The sequence below is a fragment of the Sphaerodactylus townsendi genome, linkage group LG03 (assembly GCF_021028975.2).
Source record: "Sphaerodactylus townsendi isolate TG3544 linkage group LG03, MPM_Stown_v2.3, whole genome shotgun sequence".
Taxonomy (NCBI): domain Eukaryota; kingdom Metazoa; phylum Chordata; class Lepidosauria; order Squamata; family Sphaerodactylidae; genus Sphaerodactylus; species Sphaerodactylus townsendi.
Window position 1 is genome coordinate 48,217,005 of NC_059427.1, and position 25,961 is coordinate 48,242,965.

Here is a 25,961-nt window from a genome sequence, read left to right on the forward strand (position 1 = left end):
CATGGCTCTCAGTTCACAAGACCTGAGCAAGGCTGTCAATGTTGTTTTGGAGACCATTAATACTTGTTGCCAGTGGCACACCTGTAGAAAATGGCACCTGAAGCACCACCAAAATTGCACCTCCCCAAAATTCCAGTGGGAATGGTGGGTGGGTGGGGAGTGGAACTTGGAACAAGCAGTGGCCAGGGAGGCAGGCGAAACTTGGAAGAAGCAGCAGGCAGGTGGAACTTGGAAAAAGCAGTGGGCAGAGGATGAGACCCGCTTGCTTTTGTGGGGAAGGACTGGGCTGCTGCCAGGCCGAGTGGGAAGATGCCTTGTTGCCAATGCTACCCCACTGGGCCAGTGCTACTTGTTCCTAGGGGGAGGGCAGGAGGACAAGCCCCATGAACCCCCCATGTGACACTTGAAAGTAGCCCTCTGTCCCCCCTAGATACACCATTGAGGGTTGCTACAAGTCAGAAGGTTCTTGCTACAAACTGGTGAAAATGTGGCAAGTGCTGAAAATCTGACCACCACTAGTTTAGCCTTCAACGTTTCAGAATGTGTGGATCAATTTAAACATTACTTGGACCTCAATTTCTTGAGGTTGGTTTGGGTACACACAATATAAAATGTAAATTGGTTATTTTAGAGGTGAATCATTTCCAATCAGACAAGGCAGAGTATTTCGCTACTGAGAGAACAGCTACAGAGCGATCAGTTCTGGTCTGAATGCTGATTACTAACATGAAGACTTCTTGGATTTCCTGACAGCTTGTGAAATTACCAATTCTCCCAGCAGGGTTATTGTTTTGTAAATATTTGCCAATTTGCTTAACATCTCAAGGGTCCCCATGAGCCATCAGCAATCTGCCCATCAGCCACAAAGCTAATGGCATGGGCCTGTCCCCAAGGGTTCATATCCATTTATGGACCCCCAGTCTTCCACACCAAGATGTGCTTATATGATTTATTCATGGCTTATTTCTGCATAAGAGATTAAAGCTCAGTGAAGAGACTGGGTGGACCAGAAATGTCAGCTCCCTTTTAATGCAAAAGGCACGTCGTGCTATTGATTGAGAAGCAGTAATGACCAACTGCAAAAATGTATTCTACACTGAAGATGTGAATTTTTCTTGCTAGCAGAAGAGTTTGGATTTATACCCGGCTTTTCTCAAGGAGTCCTAAAGCAGCTTACAAACTCCTTTCCCTTCCTCTCACCACAACAGACACCTTTGATTATAAATGCTTTCAAGTTAGCCCTGGACTTCTCTATGTGGCTCTTGTTTGGTGTTTCTGCTTGTCAAGCTGTCCTCCTCTAAGATAGTCAGGGGGAGGGTTTCCTGCCCCTGCCCCTAGCAGCACCATGAAGGGCATATGAGGTCAGATGCAAGAAGATTGCCATCTATAGGGCCCACAGAAAACTGGAACTGGATATAAGCCTGCATTTTTGTTTCAAAGCAGGCAAAGCAAGAAAGGTGATCAGAGGGACCTATGGAAGAAATGCAATATTTCAGAACTGCAACCTGGCAACTATTGCCTGAGTTCTATTCTGTTAGGACTCGTAAATCAACCCTCCATGCAAAATTGGCTGCCTACAGATTGGAAGTACCCTTGAAATCTATCAGGGGTCTGCAACCTGAATCTCTCCAGATGTTCATGGACCACAAATCCCATCAGCCCCTGCCAGCATGGCCAATTGGCCAATGCTTTGGCGAGGGGCTTGATAATTTAATGATCCATAGAGCTATCTGGAAAAGACTCTACGATGCAGACCTAAACCTCTCAGGCTTTTATGATTCAAAAAGATGGTGCGCCCAATGCTTCATTAAGATTTCCAAGTGATACTGGTTGAAACCATTCAGCTGTGATTTATAAAAAACTGAGTAATATGGTCCGTGCCTGCCCTGACTTCTAAAAGCAAGGAGTTTAGTAGTGTCTTAGAGTGATGAAAAAACTACCGGTAAAGCTGACAGCCATCAAGAAGAGGGTGTTTTTCTCCTCAGTAGCTAGTGCAGCTTCATCTTGTTAGTATTTTATCTCCAGCCAAGAAAGCCATCTTCATTCCATAGACAATGTCTCAGAGTTTTGATCTCCTGCCATTTATGGGTTCCTGTTTTGATTCTCCATCATGACACAGATAATTCTGTTGTTATAACCTGATCTCCTAGTCTGGAGTAGATGTAAAAAGACGCAGTCACAAGGGCTCCTTTTATCGGGAATTCAAACCCACATAGTCCAGGAGGATGAGTGAGTCATGAATTCAAAGAATTTCATACACATGACCTCCCTTGGCAGGATATCTTTTGCAGAAGAAAGAGATGTTGCAGACTGTTCTTAAGATGTGCCAAGCACAACAAGCAAATTTGATGGCATTTCTACAATACCATTTGTTGGTAATGCATTAACCAAGAACACTCAGACCAAATCTCATTTCTTCAGAGGACGGTTCACAGAAGAAGATGCATTACCTCAGATAAGACCAGCTAACTAGAAATCGGTGGAGCTCTTATACAATCAGTATTTGTATGCTCTCTGCAAATGGTTCCAGACAAATATGGTTGTTTCCCCACTTACCTGCTGCTGCGCGCTACTCTCCCCAAGTAGCGTGGGGTCCCCCGGCACTCCTCACTACAGGGGCGGCAACAACGCAGCCGACCCAACGCTGCCGCTGTCACGGCCCCTCAGCGCGTGTCATTCCTGGCGCTCCTTGAAACAGCGCCTTTTGAGTGCGGGGTCGTGGGGAAGCCCGGGAGCGCGCCAGAAATTACGCGCACTGGGAGTAGCGCGCAGCAACCTTTGGTCGAGGTAAGTGGGGAAACGACCTACCTTGCTGCCTTATTCTGAACTTGCCAAAGTTTCCAACCTAGCTTCAAGGTCAGTCTTTTGTAGAACTAATTACTGTAGTCAGGCTGAGAAATAAGTAGAATATGCATGTGTAACCCCTATGTTCAGAATGGGTTGACCAAGAAAGGGGTGGAGACTCAAAGCAGCAGGAAGCTGCAAAAACTCATGAAGTTGGAGGAAGCAAGGCTACCAGGCTGGGACCTTGATTTATTTCTTATAAGCTCTTAACACCTTGTTTAAGGACTTTCTGTGTATGTAGTTGATGGGAGTTCTTTTGGGGACCTTCATCATCTTGAATCCAGTTCACCAAGCCTCTGAAGCCAACCACCAGCAGGAAGAATTGGACTTGGCATTACAAGACTGTAAATAGAAGGACTTGAAATGCAACTCAACAGGACTGTGAAGTGTTAATGTTAAATGTTAATGTTTAATAAGTGTTATTTGTTCAGAAAAGTAAACCATTTTGTTTTAAATTTAGTTGTTGCAACTCCTTCCAAATTCTGCCCCACAGAACCCACAGTTAGAGGTTACACATGCATCTGACAGGGCTGCCAAGTGACGGCGGGAGAAAAATAAACAAAAAAAAAAGACTGTCAGCTCAACAGCATGATGTCACTTCCACGGAAAAATTGGAAGTGACATTAGTTGTCCCTAGGAATTGCTGGAAACTCTGTTTCCATAAGAGTTTCCAGTGATTCCTAAAGAGGATTGATGTGGCTTCCATGTTTTCCCCAGACGTGATATCACAATGTCACTGTCATGAGCCAGTCCCTGGATACTTACCAGGATACAGAGGACTCTAAAGCAGAACCTGACAGCATGGTGCAGCAAGAGTTGGCTGCTCCTGAGGAAGAACAGGCAGCAGAAACTCCCAGCCCTTCCCTGCCTGGAGCCTGCAGATCCTCCTAGGGAACCCAGTAACAAGTCAGCTGTACACAGGAGGCAGAGGCAGCTGCTGCAGAAGCAAAGGAGGAGTGCTTGTATTGCAGCAAGATACAGGAACGTAGAAGTGTCTGCATCTGATGAGGATTAACTCCTTGCAGAATCCCAATCCCTTGGACAAGGCTCTCTAAGCTTTGTTGTGAGCTTGCTTCTGCCTGGGTGCAACAAGTGTGTTTCCTGTTGTGCCTGGTCTACTGCTGATTCCCAGCCTGTTTACCTGTGCCATGACCTGTTGAACTGACCCGTGATTACGCCTTTACCTGCTGCCTACCTTGACCCATTGGACTGTCTCCTGACTATACTCTTGTCTTCTGCCTGTTCTGTCCTGCGAGACTGGACCTGACCACGCCCTGCCTGCCTGCAGCCCAGTTACCAATGGTGCCCCCTCACGTCACCATTGCCCCTGTTTCCTGCCAGTTGTCTGGCCATGCCTGGCAACCCTAGCATCTGGCAGGGTGATATCATCTAGAAATAGGCATAACTGTTATATTAATCTAAACTAATAAACATCCCTTCTGACCACACACTATCTGAGAATGTACCAAAAATGCCAAATTCACTTTTAAACTGAAAACCTTATTCTTCAGCAAGAATGTAACCCATTCAGGGTTGGCAAAATCCACAACTTCTTGGGTTCTCAGACTTCCAGTCATAAACAACTCCATGTTATGTGATTTTTTTATTTGTTTTATTTCAGCCAGTACATTACTGATTCAAGGCAGGTACCTCGCTATTTACATTTGGATCTAGTGAAGATGAGATTATTTGCAAAGTGCTAAAAATTTCACTCTAAATCTTTGGCTGAACTCTACCAGTCGTTTCTGGTAGATGTTGGATAACATGCTAGATAAAATACTCATTTATTTACTTAAGCATTTCTACTTAATTTTTCTCCTCATCTGGGGTCCCAAGTGGCATACAACATAATTCCTCCTTCCGCATTTTTACTTTTAACAAACCTGTGGGTAAATGAGACTAAGAGATAGTGACTGGTCAAAGGTCACCCAGCAAGCAACTATGGTGGCCTAGAGTTTCAAACGTGAGCCAATTGGCCATGCTGGCGGGGGCTGATGGGAATTGTAGTCCATTAACATCTGGAGTGCCATAGGTGCACCACCACTGTTATAGTGGCTCGGAACCTTCTACAGTTCCCTACTGTCATGGGACAGAACAATAATCTGCCAGGTCCACCCACCTAGTGGGTAGAGAGTGAAACTATTGTAAAGCAATGTTCAAAACTCTCAGTCCTTGAATTCTTCTGAGAAGTCATGCTCCATCCATTGCTGTTCTCAGAAGCAATAATCTACCAAGGCAACCAAAGCAGTTTGGATCCTGAGGTTCAGCTGGACTCTGGATTGAAATAGGAGCAGAAGGTCACTCTGAAGGTTATGGAATTTAGGAAGGCAAGGAAGTGAAGGTTATATTTAAAAAAGATTAACCAGAACTTCCTTTAATACTGATTTAAAAGGACTCTCAATCTGGGAAGCACTAATGCTCTTTGAGATGCAAGTCAGCAATCCCCCTCACCACTGCTACAGCTGTTATAGCTATGGGTTGGGAAGTACCTGCAGATTTTGTGGGTGGAATCTGGGGAGGGTGGGTTTGGGGAGGGGAAGTGTTGTGAAATGGAATCTTAATTAAGGGTTTGGATCAGGGAGGAGCAACAACAGGAAACAGGGGTCTAGTAGAGAGAGGGACTGGGAAAGATGGGCTGTGGTTGCACAAACAGTCTGAGAAGGAACTGTTTGCTCTTTTCCTTTTGTGCTATGGCTTGTTAAACCAATACTTGAAGTCCCTGGCATTAATAAGCCAGAAGGGGCCTCACCAGGGTAGAATGTCACACAGTCCACCTTCCAAAGCAGCCATTTCTTCCCCAGGAAAAGACCTACATTGTTTGGAGATCAACTGTAATAGTGGGAGATCTCCAGGTGCTACCTGAAAGATGGTGTCAGGATACCATTTGCTGGGAGGGGGGAGTTCTTGGGGAGAGCTTTAGTTTTTTTGCAGGTGCCGCTTATCTGTTTCCCTGGCCTTACAGCTCCGCGGCTGGGACAAGCTCTCAGACTGGATTCTTTCTACTGTCCTAGTTCACATGTGGGGATGGGGATTTGCTGCAACATATGATCAACAGTTTTGGTGCCCTTTCCCCAGGACTGTCTTCTGCTGTCTTTCTCATGTCTTCAATAAAATCTGTAAACCCATCAAGTGAGTTATTGTCTGGATGGGGAAACTCACAGATGGCAACCCTAACCACTACTCAAAATAAAACTGGCTATATTGAACATGAGGCAGCAGGGGCATTGGCAAGAACCTTGTTCTTTAAGTTTCAACAACTTGATTCATTCAACAAAATCTGCTGAAAGAAGCTCTGGACTCTTTAACTTGACACTTAGATTGGCTGTAATCAGGGGTGTACCGCCAATGAAAACAGGAGGGTCAAATTATCCTGGTCGCAATGGCTGGGGGGGGGGGCAAAATTTCCCCCCCTCCTGCCCTGCACCATGCAGGTGAAGTGCCTAAAGACAGAGTTGGCCTGCTGCCAGGAGCCAGTCTGCTGCCACGGCACCTGTCTGAGTTGCCTCCTTTCCTCCCCAGGCCCTTGGGGGCGGGAGGCAGGGGTGGCTTGGATGGGCACCGTGGCAGCAGGTCGGTTCCTGGGCTTCCCGCTGCAACACCCTGCTCACCCTGCCTCCCTGCTGGCTGGCTTCTGCCCTCCCCAGGACCTGGGAAGGGCAGGAGGCAGCTCTACCCAGGAAGCAGAAGAACAGAACAGGTCCCTATGGCCTTGAGGCCGGCCCAGGAGCCAGCATGCCACTGCAGTGCCCATCCAGGCTGCCCCTGCCCCCAAGCCCCACTCCCAAGTGCGGGGGGAGGGCGGGGGGGTCCCCGGGCACCATTTCTCCCCGATAAGTCTAAGGCTGTAATGGATCTGATTTACTTTATTTACACATAGAAGTCTGAGAAATGTTGCAGTAAACCACCACCAACGATTAGATACAACTCTCATAAAATTCTAAGACAGCAATCCTAAGCAGGTCTACTCAAAATTCTATTTAGGTTTATTCAATGAGGCTTTCTCCCAGGAAACCATCTGTAGTATTGCACTGTAAATAACCCAAGGGGGTGATAGCATACATGCTCTCATAATTCAGCACATTGCTGAAGTGTAACAGAAGCCCTTACCAAATGTGGGCTATACATTCTGATTGTGTAGATGGGCTTTGCTCAGGGTCTCCCTGATCATTGCATTTGAGAGGGAATTTCTCACAAGATGACGAATGTATCATGGCAATGTGTAATCTGTTAACCACACTGTAAATCTGCTGTCATAAAGCAGCAAATATATCAAGCATAATTTGTTATGATGATCACGTGGTATGGATGTCGCAGCACTGTGAACTATTATACTGCGGTTGTTCTCTGGGCACTTCTGCACATGCCGAATAATGCACTTTCAATCCACTTTCAATGCACTTTGCAGTTGAATTTTACTGTGCGAAATAGCAAAATCCACTTGCAAACAATTGTGAAAGTGGATTGAAAGTGCATTATCTTGCATGTGGAATGTGACCTCTGTCTCTCTCACACAGCACCATGAAATAGTAAGCGCATTCAGCGACTGCCATTCTCAGCTAGCTTTGAACCAATACCTAGAATGAACTCTGATGAAAAAATAAAGGAAACCTTATCAGCCCCTTGCACTAACAGAGGCCATGAAAAACCTGTTCAGAAAGGAACAAGTGCTTCTGAGTCCACTGAATGATGTGGGAATGTTTGATGCCATGGTAGCATCAAAACTAAACATGTCTGGACCTGACAGGAGGAGCTACTACTACGCACTCAGAATTCCCTAAAGAAAAGTGAGATTTTAAAAGTAAACACTTTCTGTAAGTTTAAACAAAGAGCACATCCACGACACTCACTGTTTCTGATAGGAACAGCCTTTATTATTTTTTCTCCCTTATCATTTAGATTTGACAAAAGAAGCAGGAGCTTCATCAGGCATTTATATATGATGCAAGGATGAGAACTCTATTCAGTAGCCGATGTCAGGAAGTGCAGAAATAATGCTAAAAAAACAGTGCCTATTCCTGGCTAGTTTACAAGTTGCCAAAAAAAAGGTGGGGGGGCACACTGACACGGCTTATTTAAATGCTGCTTGGAACAGATCTCTTTTACATAGAAGCAATGGAAGAGCCTCTCGATCTATTTCCCATTCAGTTCTCCCCTCAGCCATAAGGCCACGCTTTCCTTCGACACGGAGGCACAGCCCCTCTAAACCTTTCCTCTGGGGAAACTGAACCTGGTGGTGCTGTCTGAATGTTTATTCTGCAGGGGTTAACTGCTTCCCCCATGCTTGCCTCTGCGTTTTCTCTCCTCTGCAGCTCAAGTTCAATGAAATGCTGAACAGACAGCCCTAGTCATAACATTTGGGCACTTGCTTTCGGAGCAACTAATCCCTTCGCCGATCTTTTCCAGCTGGAAGTAGGAATAACTAAAGAATTGTGGTAATTCTCTTTTTTTGCCATGGTGGCCACAGCAGATCTGCTGACTGCAGGGCCCTGACATTCAATAGGAGGCCATGGGGTTGCCACCTTTCCTTCCCCTGGTTTAATCAGCTGAGATATGCCAAGTCATGAGTATTGTGAAGACAGCAGATGGGGAAAAAAATGGGAAGCTGTATTAAGGAATAAGGCAGGGCCACAGCAGCAGTATCATTCAGAAGGAAAGAATCAAGGTGTTCAATAAATTCCTGCGTGCTGTTGTCTGATCCCATTTGCTCAAGGTGAAACTGGAGAATTATGCTACGATAAATGCTCTGAGGAAGCTGCAGGTGAAACACATCAGAATTAGGAAGTAACAATTAGAGATGGCTACCTTTTTTTGGTATTCTTTGGGTTTGCCTTTAAAAGACCTGAAAATTTTGGGGAAAGCCGAAAAAAGCCCATGCCACACCAGGGCCAGGGCTTTTTCAGCTCTGGCCCCAACCTGGTGGAACACTCTGTCTAATGAGAGCTGGGCCTGCCCCTGAGGGATTTGTTACAGTCCTCCAGGGTCTGTAATACAGAGCTGTTCCACCAGGCGCAAAGTTGAGGCAGCTACGGTTGTCCATCTGGCCTCCCCCATTCCATTCCATCTTTACTTCACTGTTCCATCTGAATTGAATTTCCTCCTCGGAAAAATGAGTCAATTCACCATCTGTGCTGTTTTATGGTTATGTTTTAAATTGGTTAATAATTTTGTCCATCATAGTTGGAAGCCGCTCTGAGCCTGCAAGGGGAGGAGCACAATCAATCAATAAACAAACAACAAATAAATAAAATTATTGTATCCATGAAGCGTCCAGAGCACAGGTACACGAGTACATGAAGCTGCCTCACGTTGAGTCAGATCGCTGGTCTAACAAGTGGTGCTTGCTCTGACTGGTGATGGTTCTTCAGGATCTTGCACAGTAATCTTTCACACCTGAGCCTTCTGAGTGCAGATGCTGCGGACTGAACCTGGGAGAGCTCTCATCACACAAAGCATGTGCTCTACCACTGGGCCACATTCTCCCAACAGATGCATGGCTGAAGCTGCTCCACTAGCATTGGCCTCAGCCCTTCTTGGTCATGAATTGGAAAAACAAAGCACACCTTGTGCTTTTCCAGTCTTTTGCTAGTTTTCCTCCCTTTGACAAAGCCTGGCCCCTGATGCTGCCTGAGGTGTCCTGCTCAGGCTTCATGTCGTGGCCTCTGAAGATATTCAGGGACCTCCACAAGGAGATCATGTGTTTTTATTCAGGGACCTCCACCATGTGCATGTGTTTTGAAGACTTCAGTCAAATGTTTGGGGTTGCCCACACACAGCACTGAAGAAAGCTCTCATCTTACTGAAGGGATGGGAAGTGTTGTCCCTTCTGAACTTCCTTTTATTGAGCAATTATTATAAAGCACAGTATGGCCTTTCAAGCCCAGTCCTGGCAATTCTAACCATGTTCTTATTTCTTATCTCCATCCAGGAGCCTCTGTTGGACAAGGATATTCACACAAGTAGAGTCTGCAGGCCTGCATGTGCACTGTATGCTATTCATTGCATGGAGGCCCACACAAAAAATCATCGACATTAAACAAACTCCCTGGAATGGCAACTATCAAAGGTTCCCATCAGGGTGGTTTCAAAGCTGGGGGAGCCACCAGAGAGACTTGGACTATAAATCATGCCTGAGATTGCTGTGGCAGCCAGAGTTCAGAAAGGCTGTACTTTTAGGGAAAACATTCTATTTGCATGTGTGTGTGTTTTTAAACAAAGATCAAGGGCTCTTCTTCACCTCAAGGTCCAAGATGGGTTGGATAGCAGATCCTGAGCAGGTCTGCCCAGCAAGGCATATTTAACATGCCACCATAGCAATGGGTTACCTTATTCACCCATACCCAATTCATCCTCCCCCCAGTAAATTCCAGTAATGGGCTCACTCTAGTATGCCTCATTGGTGTCATCTGTCACACAGGTGAAATAACAGGTTTTTTATCAACCTTGTAACTTTTCTAAAAATGTAGGTAAACAAGCAAGCACACTGCACTAAAAAGTATTCTGATCAGTAGTTCCTGCTACTTTGAAGACAAATGTTGCCGTCTACAACTGTCCATTGATCTAAACTTCCCCCTCTGCTAAGAGGGACTTGTGTTTTAATTTCCGGATGCTCTCCTTTATTAAAAAACGTGTTTCTAATCTCTCAAAATCTTCAGTGCACATGCTGACAATTTGAAAGATCCCAGTATTTTCATTCCTATTTCTATCTGACTTGAGACCTCAGGCTCAGTACAGATGTACTGTAACCTTTACTTGTGCTTTGGGTCATGTCTTGAATCTGATTGGATCAAGGCAGGCAAAGGTAAAACGGCAGCCAGACCACATGATGTGACTGATTTGCTTCAGAAAGCAGACCAGATGAAGGCTTTTACTGCAACAACTTCATTTGGTAGCAAAGAAAACAAACTTTTGAAATCCATCATGAATATCTGTGCCTTCATTCTCTTCACCAATAAAACTCCCCCTATGGTCTGTTATGCATGCTGCGCTTACCCAAGGCAGTTAGCTCTGCAGTGGGGGCTCCCCGTGTTTCTCTGTTTACACGTGAAGAAGTGCGCCCCAGATTGCTCTGAGCCAAGCTGCCATTTTGCCTCCTTTTGCTTCCAAGTTATTCCCAGGTTGGTAAGTAGAATTATTGCCCACTTTCAGAAACTGTGGGAATTATTGGATCTACGTTGCATTGAACATGGGAGGGGAAAAATGTGTGTACAACAGAAAATCTGACCCGAAGGGGGTGTACACTCACTATGAGACAGATCACAAGTGAATAATACAACACAACATATTTGAATCTCTCATTCTCCAATAAAATGGAAGAGTGTAGCTTTATATATGCCCATATTCTATACTCATAGCCATATTTTTGACTTGTAGAAAGAACTTCTACCAGTGGAATGGGAAGGGAGACTTTCACCGAAAACCATATTCTATTTCAGACCGTTATTTTCCCCATGTGTTATTCCCCAGGGCTTGTGGGGAGGCAGAGCAGGCTGTTGAGGAAGGGGGAAGCAGAAAATTTAGGCTTCTGTGGATGCCACTCTCACCAGGTGAGATTTAAGACCATTATTACAGTAGATCATAAGCTCCATTTTGAAAGGGAAGGAGAACAAGATGTGTGTAACTTAATCAGGTAACGTAAGTTTGGGGCATCAAGATTTGCCTGCAAAAGAGTTTTAAGGTCACAAGACACACATATCTGGGCCAGGACTTACTTTAAAGTAAGCCCACGTAGAATTGGATTGCACCACTGTGTATGCAAGGTGCCCTGTCATACTGGAATAGAATGGTGGTACAATCCCACTTCAAATGTAACCAATCTATTTCCTTCTGCCATTAATAATGTCTGTGTCATTATAAATCTGTTTTATGTTTACATACTTTCCACAGTCTCATAAACAGCTGTTTATAGAAACATAGAGCTGGAACAAATTTCAAGGGTCATCTAGTCCAACACCCTAAACAACACAGGAAATTCAAAACTACCTTGCCATCCCCAATCGCCAGCGGCCGTTGCCCAATGTCCAGTGTAGGCTTATCTGTTGTTACATGTACTACTTGCTTGTTGCTGCAGCTGGATTAGATTATGTCTTGGTTTAACCATCTCTAACTTTGCTCAGCATATCTTTAGGTGACTGATGAAACACTGTCAAAGACTTTCATGGCTGAAATCAACTGGCCATTGTGGGTTTTCCAAGCTGTGTAGCTGTGGTCTGGTAGTTCTGTGCTCCTAACATTTCACCTGCTTCTATGGCTGGCAACTTCAGAGGCATGTCACAGTAAGATGTGTTTGGCACCACAGAGACAAATACATTTTACTGTGACATGCCTCTGAAGACTCCAGCCATAGATGCAGGCAAACGTTAGGAGCAAAAACTGCTAGACCACACTAGGAGCAAAAACTATTAGACCGTAGCTGCAAAGCCTAGAAAATGCACAACGGTACTGAAACATTCATTGTATTTCAGTTGTCATCACTTACCTCTCCTCTAGTGCAAGGTACCACACCTGAGTACCTAGATGTACACATAGACGCTTCCTCAATGGTATCGTCAGGGAGCCCAAAAGTGGATGTACAGTTGACAGAAAAATATTTGTAAGGCCTCCATGTTTTCCCAAAGTCTTGGGATCTCTCCAGCACCATAGCTGCTGGGCGAGGTGACTTGAACACCACTATGACGTGGGTCAGGTAGAACTCAGTTTCAAAGTCCAGCCTGATTTCTTCCCTGTGTACCCCTTGTGCAGACTGCCACCAGGAAGCAGGGTTCAGAAAGAAGTCGTCAGTCATATCATGAGGGTGGTGAGAATTATCCGGCTGGTTGGCATTACACTTCGTGCACGTGGGCTGCCCACATCCATGTGGCGCATGATGGAGGAAGCTGTGGTCTGGGTAAAAACAGTATAGTTCAGTGCTGTTCTGCCCACAGGTGGTAAGTGTGACTGGTGTCCTGCCTGTTGCTAGATTCCCCACAGAAGGATTGCAGGAGAGTCCATCACAACGGAAAGCTCGGAGCCTTGCTGAATCTGCAATGAGAGAATAAGGAGGGCACAAAATTAATCAGAATCAATGGCCTACAGAGTACTGTACGGCACAAGAAGATTAAGTCAGATATTCTCCACCTGTAACAATATGAAAGCTGTTTCCTTTTAGTCCTATATGGGAAGTCAGGGGAGATTCTGTTGAATTTCCTAACAGCATTTTGTGGAGTATGCAAAGTAGGGGAGAGCACAGTTGGCTTCCTACTCAGTGATGACAAGGAGGGTTATCTGCTGGCCTGCTAATGTAGCAACATCAATAAACAGTTCCTGTCTGAACTGCTGTGTCATTAGGAAAAGCAGAGCAGATGAGCAGAGAGGAGAGGGGGTGGGAAGGGACAGATCAGAAGCTGTGGCTGATTAAGAGCTTCATGCTGGAAGAAATCAACGTCCTGAAGATTGCTTGGCCTCCCAATAAGGCAGCCCATCCATCACCCAGTTATTCCTTGAAATGTAGGGTCGTAGGAGTGGGGCTCCAAGGGACAGAACAGTCTGGCAGCCAGGGACTCGCCCTGAATGCCAAAAGGGGCTCTTTGAATAATTCATAAAAGGCCAAACAATCAAGATGTGAGCGTGCTCTTCCTCGCCTGCCCCCAGGGGGCCGCATGTCATTGAGGTTGATTACGGTTGGCTCTCTTGATGGATGGCAGGGCCCAATAATCCAGGCTGTTTAACTATTTATGTATTTATGCCAGCTGTCCCAGGGGAGCCGCTCAGCCGAGGTGGCTGTTTTGATGGAGGATGGCTGGCAAATGGCTGGAGCATCTGATGCTGTTCCATTTGGAGCAAGTGGCATAGCTGGAAAAGCTGGCACTGGATAGCCTCTCAGATGGGAAGCGGCTGATATCAGACTATCTCAAGCGGGCACCAAATGTTAACTGCAGCCTGATTATGTTTATGTACAAGCTGAAATGAGGCAGCATGCACAGTACTCTTCGTGTTTGCAAGGGTGGGTTCACAGTTAAACCACCCAAGGTTCTATGCCACTAGATTTTTTTTTTGGTTTGTCTTTATTCCTGAGTGCCTTTTGCACTATGCAATGGGATAAGAAGAACATGAATCACTAGGGAAATAGAGAGGACGATCTTGTATGCCCGTGAGGGCAGCTGACCAGTTTTACGTGGCCTGGTTCTTCACGGCTCACCAAATGCAGTTTACATTCATGAAGCAAAAGCGCATGGTCAGGTTAACCATAACTAAATGGTAAATGATTCCAAGCATGAACATGCAGTTCAGAAGATTAGAAATACCTTTCTGGCCAAGACTAAGGTCTACTGAATCCTCTCCCCCCCACCCCCCTTTTTTTTTTTTTTTTGCAATCAGCAAATGCTGGGGGTCTACCGGAAACTGGCCAGTGATGGATCATGCTCTGGTTTCTACCCACCCCTGCTCTATACTGTAACAGCACCATCTTTTGGATAAGGTTTGAAACTACAGAGTTCATTGAGAACAAGCACTGCAGGTCTCCTGTCTAAAAGACTCTAATGCACAAAGTGATCTGCAGCTCCTTGCAATATGTCAGGTTTGCCTTCTCTTTGACTGTCGCATGAACTCTACTGCAGCAGTCCTGGCTGACCCACCAGGACTTCTCTAGCACATTTGATGATATTAAGCTGCAATCCTATGTGTGCTTGACTAGGAGTAAAAGCTCCTTTGAACATAATAGGATTTATTTCTGAGTAGACATGCATAAGAGTGCACTAGTAGGCTTCTGTTACTGCATATTACAAATAGGATACTGCCTGTCCCTTTTGAAAGGGATACAAAACAAGGAGATTTTTTTTGACAAAGATTACACGAGTAGTCTCAATTCTTGTTTTGTCTGATACGTCACCTCCTTTGGGGCAATTTTATTGTAAAGACGAGGTGAAGCTTCTATCTGCATTTCATACACAAAAGTTAAAGATGGGAGCATAAATCCTGCAAATATTTACCTCAAAACTGAACATAAGAAATGTAAAGTAAAAGTGTGAACAGAGCAGGCCTGACAATATGGCTTCCTTGTGTCTTCAAATACACAATACAAAGGGGGAAATTACTGGTGTGGCGGAAAGTAACAATGAACTAGGTCAAAAACCTACCACATCAATTACTACCAAAACTTAAAGCCACGTGAGATTATTGTATGAAATGTGAAAAGGTCTTAAGACAACAATTATGAAAAGCACAGTCACAATAATCACCAATGCATACACATATAAGACACAGTTTACAAGAGAGCAACAAAAGCTAAGTGCAAATAGAAAAAAAGTTGTATTCAAAACGCACTGAAGAGAGGAAGATGAAAAAGTATGGAAGACTCAGGCAAAGCCTTGTGTAACAACCTCCAGTGAAATCTAATTGACTTCTAATTGAATGTATAACCATCCACATCTTTTAGACATAACTTTTCCTTCTTTCTGCACATAGCTTTTGTTGCTCTCTTATAAACTGTCTTATATATATATATACATTGGTGATTATCATGACTGTGTTTTCCATAATTGTTGTCTTCTGACCTTTTCCCATTTAACCCAATAATCTTGTGTGTCTTTAAACTTTGGTAATCCTTAGTGTGGTAGGTTTTTATTCTAGTTCATTATTCCTTATGCCTTCCTCGAGGCAGGGAAGTTAAATGTGCATTGTGATTTTTTTACTGGGAACTGAATTTCCAGGCCTGCAAAGGCCCAATTTTGATGGAGATCACCACTCAAAGGGGAAAGGTACTTAAGCTGTCTCTAATACCATTTTCCTGACATGAAATAACTTCTGGGGGAGAATTTGAGCCACTGGGGAAACCTAGGTGTGCCCCGTCAGTACATATGGATGACCCAGCAGGGCAGTAGTGCTTCTTGGAGCTATGTCAGATAGACAAACCAGAATATGGGGTGAAAAAATCTCCATCTCCTTGTGTGCTAAGGGCTAGGGTTGACGGCTTCAGGTGGGAGGGTGGGGTGGCAATCTTCTGGAGTCACAACTGATCTCCATATCACAGAGATCAGTTCCCCTGAAGAAAATGGCTGCTTTAGAAGATGACCTCTATGGCCGTGGTGGCAAACCTATGGCACTCCAGATGTTCATGGACTACAATTCCCATCAGCCCCTGCCAGCATGGCCAATTGGCCATGCTGGCAAGGGCTGATGGGAATTGTAGTTCATGAACATCTGGAGTGCCATAGGTTTGCCACCACTCTATGGCATGATACCCTTCTGAGATCCCCTTTCCTCCTCAAAACCCATCCTCCCCAGACCCCCCTCTCATATCTCCTGGTAGTTTACAAGTAGGAGTTGGCAATCCCATGTGGTCCCAATCCAATCCAAACCAGGCCAAGCCAGAACATGCCTGGGATGATACCCCCGTTACAGAACTCAGAACACACCTACATGATCATGAGCACTTGGGAAAAAACATAATGTTAGCTCCACAGCATTTTAAAAACTCCCAAAATAATGGCACAGGTTTCAGTCAGTGTTATGCCTTTTCACTGGCTAATAATGCCCACAAGTTCTGGACACTAAAAGCTTCCTTGCCTCTATGGCTCATCCCCAGGAAAATCTTGTTCGAGGCCATGGCTCAGTGGTTGTGCATTTGCTTGGTATATAGAAGGACTGTGGTTCAATCCTTAGCACTTCTAGTTAAAAGTTCGAGTTGGTACGTAATACCAAAGACTGAGACCCTGAAAGCCACTGTCAGTTTGAATCCACAGCACTAATTCAGTATGAGGCAGCTTTATGAGCTTCTGCTCAAATTCACCCCTTGCTATCCCAGTCTGTTCCTATTGAACTCTCACTGTCAAAATCTGTAAGCTCTCTGGGACTGGGACATCTTTTTCTTTTCCACTGAATTAGGGTCAGCATACAGCTACAGAAATGTTAGGCCTCTATCACATATGAAACATAGTGAGTTGGAAGGGACTGTACTGGTGGAAGGTGGAAGGGACTGTACTGCTTCACTGTATATGTTTTGAATGTTCCTCCTGTGTAAAATGATTCCCTAAAAGTAGAAAATAAGCAGAGAAGGAAATAGGATTTCAAACTCTCTCTCTCTGACATGGCACCATGATTTTCATTTAATTTGAAGGAGTACAGCTGTACTTGTAAGAGCACTTTCATGGGATAAGCTTCATTGTAAAAAAAGTGTGATTTACTGCTAAGTAGATCTTCTTAGGATTGTTCCCAGTGCTTCCTGCCACATCTAAACTGATGGTAAAGTTAGGGTTACAATCTCTGGGTTGGGAAATTACTGGCAACTTGTGGATGGAGCCTGAACAAGGTGGGGTTTGGAGTGGGTCCATCCACAATCTCTATAGTGTGGAGATCAGCTGTAATTCCAGAAGACCTCCAGGCCCAACCTGAAGGTTGGCAGCCTGAGGCAAACATGTAGATATAGATTTTTTTATTGGGGGGGGGGGGCTCCAGCAGGGGACTCCATTCCTGAACCCGTCCCAAGCCCCAGGCACGGGGGGGGGGGGGGGCGGCATCTGGAAAAGGTTTGTCTCCTGGTACCATTGCCCCCATACACCTCTGACCATTATATTAACTATTCCATGTATAATGGGAGGGGTTTCAACCCCTTGCATCCACCCCTTACCTACGTGCCTGGCCTGAGGTACAGTCCATTCTACCAACTCAGAAATTGACCATGTTATCCCAGCTTCCTTTGGCTGCATGTGCAGACCAAGACATAGTCTATTTTAGATGAGTTTTACTAGATCAATCAATTAAATAAATACATCAGCCTGCATCTGTACGTGAATAAAACAGTCTTCAGAGAATGCTTTAAAAAGATGTCATCTTGGAAGAGGCATTCCCTTCCTGCAGGAGGAGGGAAGTATGCCTCTTCTAAGAGAAAGCCTGCCACCTGTAGTTTTTGTCGAAGTCTTTATTAAAAACAATTTTTAAAAATTTGCAGCCCAGTTATTTAGCAATATATGATATTTATATATCATATTATACAGCACATAATCAGTAGCCCTATTACTGCTTCTGCTGCTACCACTTCCAGCATTTGATATCAGATTGGCAGTTTGGATGTCACTGTTTAATTGGATAACAAACAGCCCATTCCATGGCATGGGCTCCGGTGCCTACCAGCAAGAATAATCATGATCTCATTACTTGGGCTTCACTTTATTTGCACGGCACATCTTCTCTCACTCTAAACAACGTACCACTATTTGCATCCCACATCAGTTTAGTGATATGGGTATTGCAGCCAAGTAGGTAAGGCGCCAGAAGACCTTGTATTTTGTGGAAGAGGACAACAGCAGTACAACTACCAGTTGGCTAGGGAAGGTCTCCCTGGTGGAATGCTTAGAGGAAGTCACACACTAGGCAGGTGTGCTCTACATGCATGGGGGAGCCGGGGATGGAGGGAGGGAGGGAGGGAGGGAGAAGGATCTTGCTCTTTGTATGACACCAGCCTCGGATTAACAATTAAGCAAAATAAGCACATGCTTAGGGGACTCAAGTGAAGAGGGGCCCATAGAGGTTTCTTCTTCTTTTTATCTCTGCTAAGTATTGAAGCAAATTTGTTACATCAGATTAATGTTGAGGTTATGATTAAAGACTGCAATTTAAAAATGCAGGAGAAAACTGTCTGTAGTATAAATAAAGTTATAAGCAAGCATGATTTTGTAAAGTAAACGTGATTTTGCATCTTTGATTTGTGTAAGTTAAAATGCTATGTATCTTTAAGGCAAGAAAGCAACAGCGTAGTAGGTGTTCTGTTTCATACAAATAATATTAATTCATTATAATCTATATCTATTTTATGGTTTACTATTGCTTTTATATTGAACTGCACATCCATTATATGAGGGTTCCATAATCCTTTCAGTGTTTAGGATCTTTAAAGGTCTTAATCCAGCCCTGCATGACACACAGGGCGATCCTAACCAGAACTACACCCTTCCTGGGAAATAAGCAATATTTGAAAGGAGAGAATTTTTGCATTTGGGTTACATAAAGCAGCCAGATGTGAAAAGCAGTATGGTGTAGTGGCTATAGTGCTGGTCTCTGTCCAGAAATACCTGGATTTAAATACTTATAAAGCAGAAAGCGTATTGGTTGGCCTTTGGCCAGTTACTCCCTTTCATCATAAGCTACCTCTTGAGATTTGTACAGAGGTAAAATGGTGAGGACAGCCCAATAAATGCTGTCATGAGCTCCTTGCAGGAGGGGCGGGATAAGCATTTGATAGGCAAGTGACAGTTATTTAGTTCACTGCTATCCCGTCCCCTGGGGCAGTGCGCACAGTTTTCCCCACCTCTTACCTATCATCATAACAACCATGAGGGTAGGTTAGGCCCATGACTTTCAGACAAGTCTCATGACAAGTGAGAATCTGAACCCAGATCTCCCTAGTCCTCATCCACCACTCTAAGTATGGCACCACATCAACCTCTATACAAAATCCTGAATGGAATTGAAGCTTCTATTATATCACTGCTAATTTTATTCCTATTGGCGAACACTGAGTCCCAACAACACATCAGGCATCCGACACAAACTTTCAGTAGTGACACATGGGCATGCACGAAAAGCCGATCTGCTCTCAGAATCCAAAAACTCTTGACACGTTCCTGATGTAGATCCCTCCCCAGTTGCAAGTCTGAAATCTGAGAATTTGCCAAAACTATGGCACCTTCCGCACACGCAAAATAATGCGTTCTCAAACCACTTTCACAACTGTTTGCAAGTGGATTTTGCTATTCTGCACAGCTTCAAAGAGCACTGAAAACAGTTTGAAAGTGCGTTATTCTGCATGTGCGGAATGAGCCTATGTTTCCCTCCACAAGAGTTGAAATTCGAAAACACTTCCCAGATCATCGGTTTAATCTCTGCTCAAACCCCAGTTCGGCCCTGGAATCAGAGAATCAACCCACCCTTGGTTGGCTTACTTTAAAAAGGGAGGGATGGACCATTTCGGATGGTAGCGACGTTACACAGGGGCGCCGTTAAAGAAATACGGTACTACCTCTTCCTAGCCTTTGCAATGTAAGATCCGTTGTAAACCTGCATGAACAATTTAGATCCGCTGTAAACCTACACGAATGACGAATCCAACGATTGGTTCGAAAAGAGACGTTCAAGAGCCGCCGCACCACTGCCTGTCTTGGGACCACCGATTAGCAACGCGCTGCATTTGTTGCAAAGTTCTGCTTACCTGCGCCAGGCTGCCCCCATAGAATGTACTCCAGCAACACGAGCAGCGTAATGCTTTTATGCGGCGCGACTCCGCCTAGGAAATGCATGTTCTCCAGCGAGGTGAGAAGGAAGAGATACGCACAAGGAGACATCAGTGTCGCTACAGGTCTGCAGCCCACATGGTGCACAGTCCTGACTGCGGGCTTCTCATTCCTGGATTTCCAGGCCCCCACCCCCAGCGCGCGTCTCGGCGGGCTTGCCTTGCCGGAGCCGCCCGGCCCTTCCCAAGCTCCTCGTTTCCCTGCGTGTCAAGCGCAGCCTCCCGATCAATAAAGAAGCGCGGCCGCTTGTAGGGTCTCCTCCGCGCTTGCTCCTCCGCGGAGTAGGTGAAGTTCACGGGTCAGGTGGGGAGCAAAGCGCCGGCTTCTGTCCTGGACCGCGGGTCTTGTCAGGGGACGCGGCGGGGTCTCTGGAGAGGCAGCTGCCCCCTTTGCTCGTCCTCCTCCCCACGGGTCGACTCGCCCCGCTGCCGGCGGGAAAGCAACCAGGGGGCCACGCAGCCTTTGTTGCGGCTCTCAGCTGCTACCACCCCCGAGCTGCGCCTTCGTCCCTTTGGCGCTCCGAGAGGGATCGTAGGGAGGGCGGGGGTCAGGAGGAGCAGGACACTGGGGTGCTGTGGAGCAGAGAGACAGGCAGACGCACGCCACCACGGGCTGCTGAAATGATTCTTATAAGATCCGCGTCCCTTTCGCTGCCACTTTCTGCTCCCCAAAATGAAGCGGTAAAAGCAGCCGCCAGCGGGCTTGGGGAGGGTTCGACTGAATTTGGGTCGCGGGGGTCGCCCTACACGCAGGAGCGTGACATTAGCACGGACAGAGGCGGCTCATCGTGGCCAGCGCCTCATCCGGCTGCTCTTTGGGCACTTTGAGATCAGGCTCCCTTTGCAGATGTCCTGCAAAGAAACGCTTTCTCTTTTTCTTATTAAAGGGTTATTTGGAGGCGAGTTTTCCCCCCCTCTGTACCGGTGTCAGGGCGTCGGTATCTTCCAGTGTTGCTCCTCCGCCTCTTCCTTCGCACCCGATCTATCCCCATAACATCGTTGGGGAGTTTGCTGTGCCCTCCCTTCTACCCCTGCCGGGCTACAGAAATGATTACTATAATACGGGATCCTCTGCTACCCACTCTTTATATGGGTGGGGCGGGGCAGAGGGAGGGCTTTGAATAATTTCCACGCCCATTGTGGCTTGGATTTGTTGTTGCCGCTCTACCGACGCACGTGTAGCTAGTCATCCCTCCTACCCCTCTTGCAAGAGCTGGGCTGGCAGATGCAGCCCCTCCTCGGCTTTCCGACAGTCGCTCGTGTGCCTTTAAATTAAATGCGCGGCGGTGAGTGTGTCTGCGGGACTTCTCCCTCCATCCTGGAGATGGGCACTAATTCCTGTCTCTGCAGCGCCCTCTTTCGGACGAGACGGCAAACGTTGTTTCCCGGCTGTGGGGCGCAAGCCGGAGATCCTATGGAACGTTCCGGTTGCTGAGCCGTTCCAGCGGATCGCAGCAAAATTAAAACACCAGTCCAGTGGCCCTTGGAGGCTGGCTAACAGACAAATGTATTGCTGCATAAGCTTGGGGAGTCAGAGGTCAAGTCGTCAGACTGAGCGGTGATGGAGGAAGAAATGTCCATCTTTAAGGTCCCACTGGACTTCTGTTTCTTTCTTTCTTTCTTTCTTTCTTTCTTTCTTTCTTTCTTTCTTTCTTTCTTTCTTTCTTTCTTTCTTTCTTTCTTTCTTTCTTTCTTTCTTTTTTGAGGGGGGAGAGAGAGGAAAGCAGAGTATTGAAATATGGATTCCATGGGCCATATGCTGGCCTTTAAGAATGAATGGCTATGAAGTGGGAGGGTCAAGGAGGGACAGCTAGGTATGTCATACCTCTTTACCACAAGAATCAGTCTTTTTCTTCCATTAGGGTAAATTCAACTTTATGGAAGTGGGAGCAAGAAATGACTCTTCACTGGTCGATTCCCCACCCACCATTAGATGCGCGCTCCTCACGGCAAATACCCCGGGGTCCTGCAGCACTCCCCACTACACCAGCAGTGACAACACAGCGACAACGCAGTCACCCCGATTCTGCTGCTCCTCCCACCCCTCAGTGCGCGTCATTTCGGATCCTGGTCGGAAGTACACCTTTTTGAAACCACGCACCAAACACGGAGCAGGGGGCCCCTCCACTTTCACTTTTGAAGTAGGGAAAAGCCCACCGTGGTAGCAGCTGACTTCCGATGGAAACATGCCCTTCCATTCCAGAAGAACAAGATTTTAACGCCGGCAGACAAAGGAACAGATATAGGGAGTCCCCCTGAATGTACGTATTTATCAAGTTATTCTGGGCCACAAACTCAGAGGACCCAGGTAGATGTGTTCTGTGTGTGGAGTTTACAGTGATTTTGTTAAACTTAAAATTCTGGGATACAGGTGTCCAACTTGGCTTGGGGCTATTGCACCTGGGATGGGAAAGGTTTTAAGCTTCCCCTCTTTGTACCATTTCCCCCATCCTAAAATTGCCCCAGGGAGTTGCTATTTGCCCTGCTGGGTTAAACTTTTTAGGAAACTGCTAAACATGTTTAGTCCAGTGAGGCAAACAGTGGCTCCCTTGGGCCATTGAAGTCAGCAAAATGGTATGAGGGAGAGTTAACCCTTTGACCCCACATGCCACAGTCCCCATCCAAATCAAGCCTAAAAATAGTTGTTTTTTTTAAATAGTTGAGAGCTCCAAACCTAGAAAAGCTAGTGTAATCTAGGTGAGCCTTCACCTAGTGAGGTGTGGGTGAATCTTTCTCAAGCTTTAAATTGCATTCATTATTTTCTGTATTAAAAAGTATGTCTCATCTTTCCTGGAACTCAGGGTCGCTCACAACACAATCAGCTTAAGAGTAAACAGTAGTAATCCATTTAAAGCACAAAATAAAACAAAGTCACAATAAACACACCTCTGCCTCCATGTTTCAAATGGCACAACCAGACACAAATATGAGTAGGGAAGTTCTCCAAAGCAAAATGGACTTACAGGGCCCACCTAATGAATATTAGGGGGAAAGCCAGCAAACATTCCCTGGTATTGTTGAAGCCCGGAAAACCCACCACAACCAATTCCCTGGTATTGTCAGCAAACTGGTCTTTTAATGTAGTTTATTCAAAACACTAGCTCAGGCTGGAGGCCTCATCAAGATGGAAGTCTCCTTACTGAAACTCACCAAATTGCTGACTTGCAGAAACTTATATATGGGAACCCAGGTGCAGCTCCAAAGACACTGAGCTGTGAGAGAATATTCCACCTAATTAGCTTCTGAGGTCATCTAGTGGGAGAGAGGCCTTTGTTGAGGGGGCTGGACACAGCTGCAGAGTGTCCGGTCACACTGGCAAATTCTTCTAACCCCCTGGGTCACATGGCTAGCAACAGGTTTTGTTGGTCAAACAACATCATTGACCATACTTCTGACTGGCTACCTAGGATCAGGCCGGTATAAGTCTGGGCAGATAGCTCAGATCCTTCATTCTAGTTTGGTCTTTGCTTGATCCTAAGCTTTGGTCCTGTGCCAAATATCTTGTTTTGTTGGTGAACCTTGCTGACCGGAAACCTCACTTTGGACTGATTTCTGAAAGGACTTGGCCTTCTTGGTAACATCTTGCCATGTGAACAGTGTAGTTAGCCTTTAGCAATTAATTGTCTTTTTACCCTTACTGTTTACTGCTCTTTTATACTTATTCATGCATAATTTTAATAAATCACTTTAATTATACTTTGTGGTGTCTTTGAATTTAGGAGGCTTCAATCTGAACCCAGTACTTTGGCTTTTGTTTGTTACAGCTACCAAATTCGCTTTTTCTGACATTTACCTTTTAAGCATCCTACCTTGCAAGGGTGACTTCCTTGATTTTAGTCTCAAGAGGGTCAGAGCCTTGTTCCTTGGTTTCTGGCTGACTGGATAGAGAAGGGGATGGTGGCAGGCAACTAACTGGGGTGTGAGGAGTCATACTTCAGCTTTTTGTGATTGTGTTTTGTTTAACTGCCCCATTATAGATGTGTCTTGGATTAGATATTCCTGACAGGTGGACTATCCCACAATGGAAGATGCTGTATTTTAACAGGAGGTGTAGTCTTAACCAGCAAGGCAACAACGGTGGAATGGCAGCAGCAGACTTCTCACACTTGTCCCATCTAGAACTTGGGTAACTGATTCGGTGGCAGCAACCCATGCCTATCCCATTGATGATTGGGTGGCTATTTTCTAGTGGCAGCAGTGACTCCTGCCTGCTTCATAGAGGGTGAGGGCTGGCTGCCCCTTACCTGGATTCTAGAGGCAGCGGGTGGCATGGCAGGGAGTTTGGTGAATGGTGGAAATGATTCTGAGGGCTCATCTTGGATTTCTGCTGAGGATCCCAGAATCGCTACAATTGTAGGCTGCCCCTATTGTAGTCTGTTCCAACACTGGAGTCTAGAAGGGTTTTGGTTTTTGTGGCTTTTTAAAGAGAGATTCTTATGAAAGTACAATACTTCCCTTAAAGGTGGATGAAGAAGGAAGAAAAAGTTTGAAGAGTAAGAAAGGCAATAGGTGGGATTTGGGTCAGTAAATACTAATAATTCAAAGCCTCCTCTCATATTTTCTCAACCTAGAACGGACTTGGGAGCAGCTTTTTAGCCCTCAGTACCAGTTACGTTTTCCTAATAGAGCAAACAGAGAGGTCCATAGGACTGTTTTGGGTCAGAAAAACAGCCCAATCTGAATTGGGGCCACTGTGTACCTTGGAGTTCAGTTCCCATCACAGAACTCCAGACGAACATCTGATCCAAAGTCCTGGTGGCAACCATGTTCTCCACATGGACTTTGTAATATACGAACTAGTCCCTTGAAGTATTTTCCAAAGAGATATGTGTGTCTGGTAGCAGCTGCATTGGTCCAAGTGAATAGATTTTATTAAAATCAACTGCGGTGGGGCTTTGGCTGCTTTTACGTGGTACTAATTCTCGGTATAGCTCTTGTCATTGCTATGGATGCAGAGACTTTTGCAGCAGCAACTCAGCCTCCACTTATGCTGACCAATTAATAACTATTTTGTAATCTGCCTTGAGTCTCAGAGAGAAAATGAAGAAGGTACATAAAGTAATGGTGTTACAATATTACTAGTCATATAAATTGGCAATTGGCAATCTTAAAAAGAAAATGTTCTCTAGTGGCATAAGGGGAAATAGTTCTAATGTATGTGGGATATTCCTATCCACAATGCATACAAAGTTGCTTTGTGCACAATTTTTGCCGAAAGAGTGCATCAAACCAGATCGGGGAGTGATCACACAAAAGGGGATGGGGAGAGAAGTCAACGATTCAGACAGTGTTCAGTAGGTGCTCCAAAAACCATAACAAAAAGTTTTGTTATGGTTTTTGGAGCTCCTACTGAACATTGCCTGATATACAGCATAATATTAAGTGACTAATACAGGCGTAGATGATTTTTTTCTCCAGGTACTTGGCAACTCTTGCAAAACCACTTATCTGACCCCTATAGGTTAGAGTGTTAGCATGAAGGCTTGTGGATGAGGTAATATAATATTATTGTGTATGCCTTGATTATTTGCTATTGCTCGCATGGTTTTTCACTTAACAATCTAATCCGATTTTTAAATCTAACCTGTAGTCTACATGGGTGCCTTGATCATACTATTTTTTTTTTTGCAATCAAATCACAGCTGACTTATGACCCCTGGTGAGGTTTTCCAGGCAAGAGACATTAAGATGTGGTTTGCCATTGCCTGCTTTTGTGTCACACCCCTGGTGTTCCTTGAAGGTCTCCTATCCAAACACTTGCCAGGGTCAAGGCTGAAAATGTGTGATTGGCCCAAGATCATCCAGCAAGTTTCCATAGCAGAGTAGAAATCTTGTTTCCCAGATCCTAGTCTGACACCTT

The 25,961-nt window shown here is 45.4% G+C and overlaps 1 protein-coding gene across 1 annotated transcript in view; it reads right to left on the reverse strand.

Moving 5' to 3' along the window:
* LOC125429579 (netrin-4-like) overlaps positions 1-21,136 on the reverse strand; it is a 76,163-nt gene extending 55,027 nt beyond the window's left edge. The window contains exons 1-2 of the mRNA XM_048490808.1: positions 20,021-21,136; positions 12,320-12,861 (exon numbers count right to left, since the gene is read on the reverse strand). Of these exons, the coding sequence (XP_048346765.1) occupies positions 12,320-12,861; positions 20,021-20,153 (675 nt within the window). The 5' untranslated portion in view covers positions 20,154-21,136. The remainder of the gene's footprint in view (positions 1-12,319; positions 12,862-20,020) is intronic.
* Between the last annotated feature and the right edge of the window lie 4,825 nt (positions 21,137-25,961).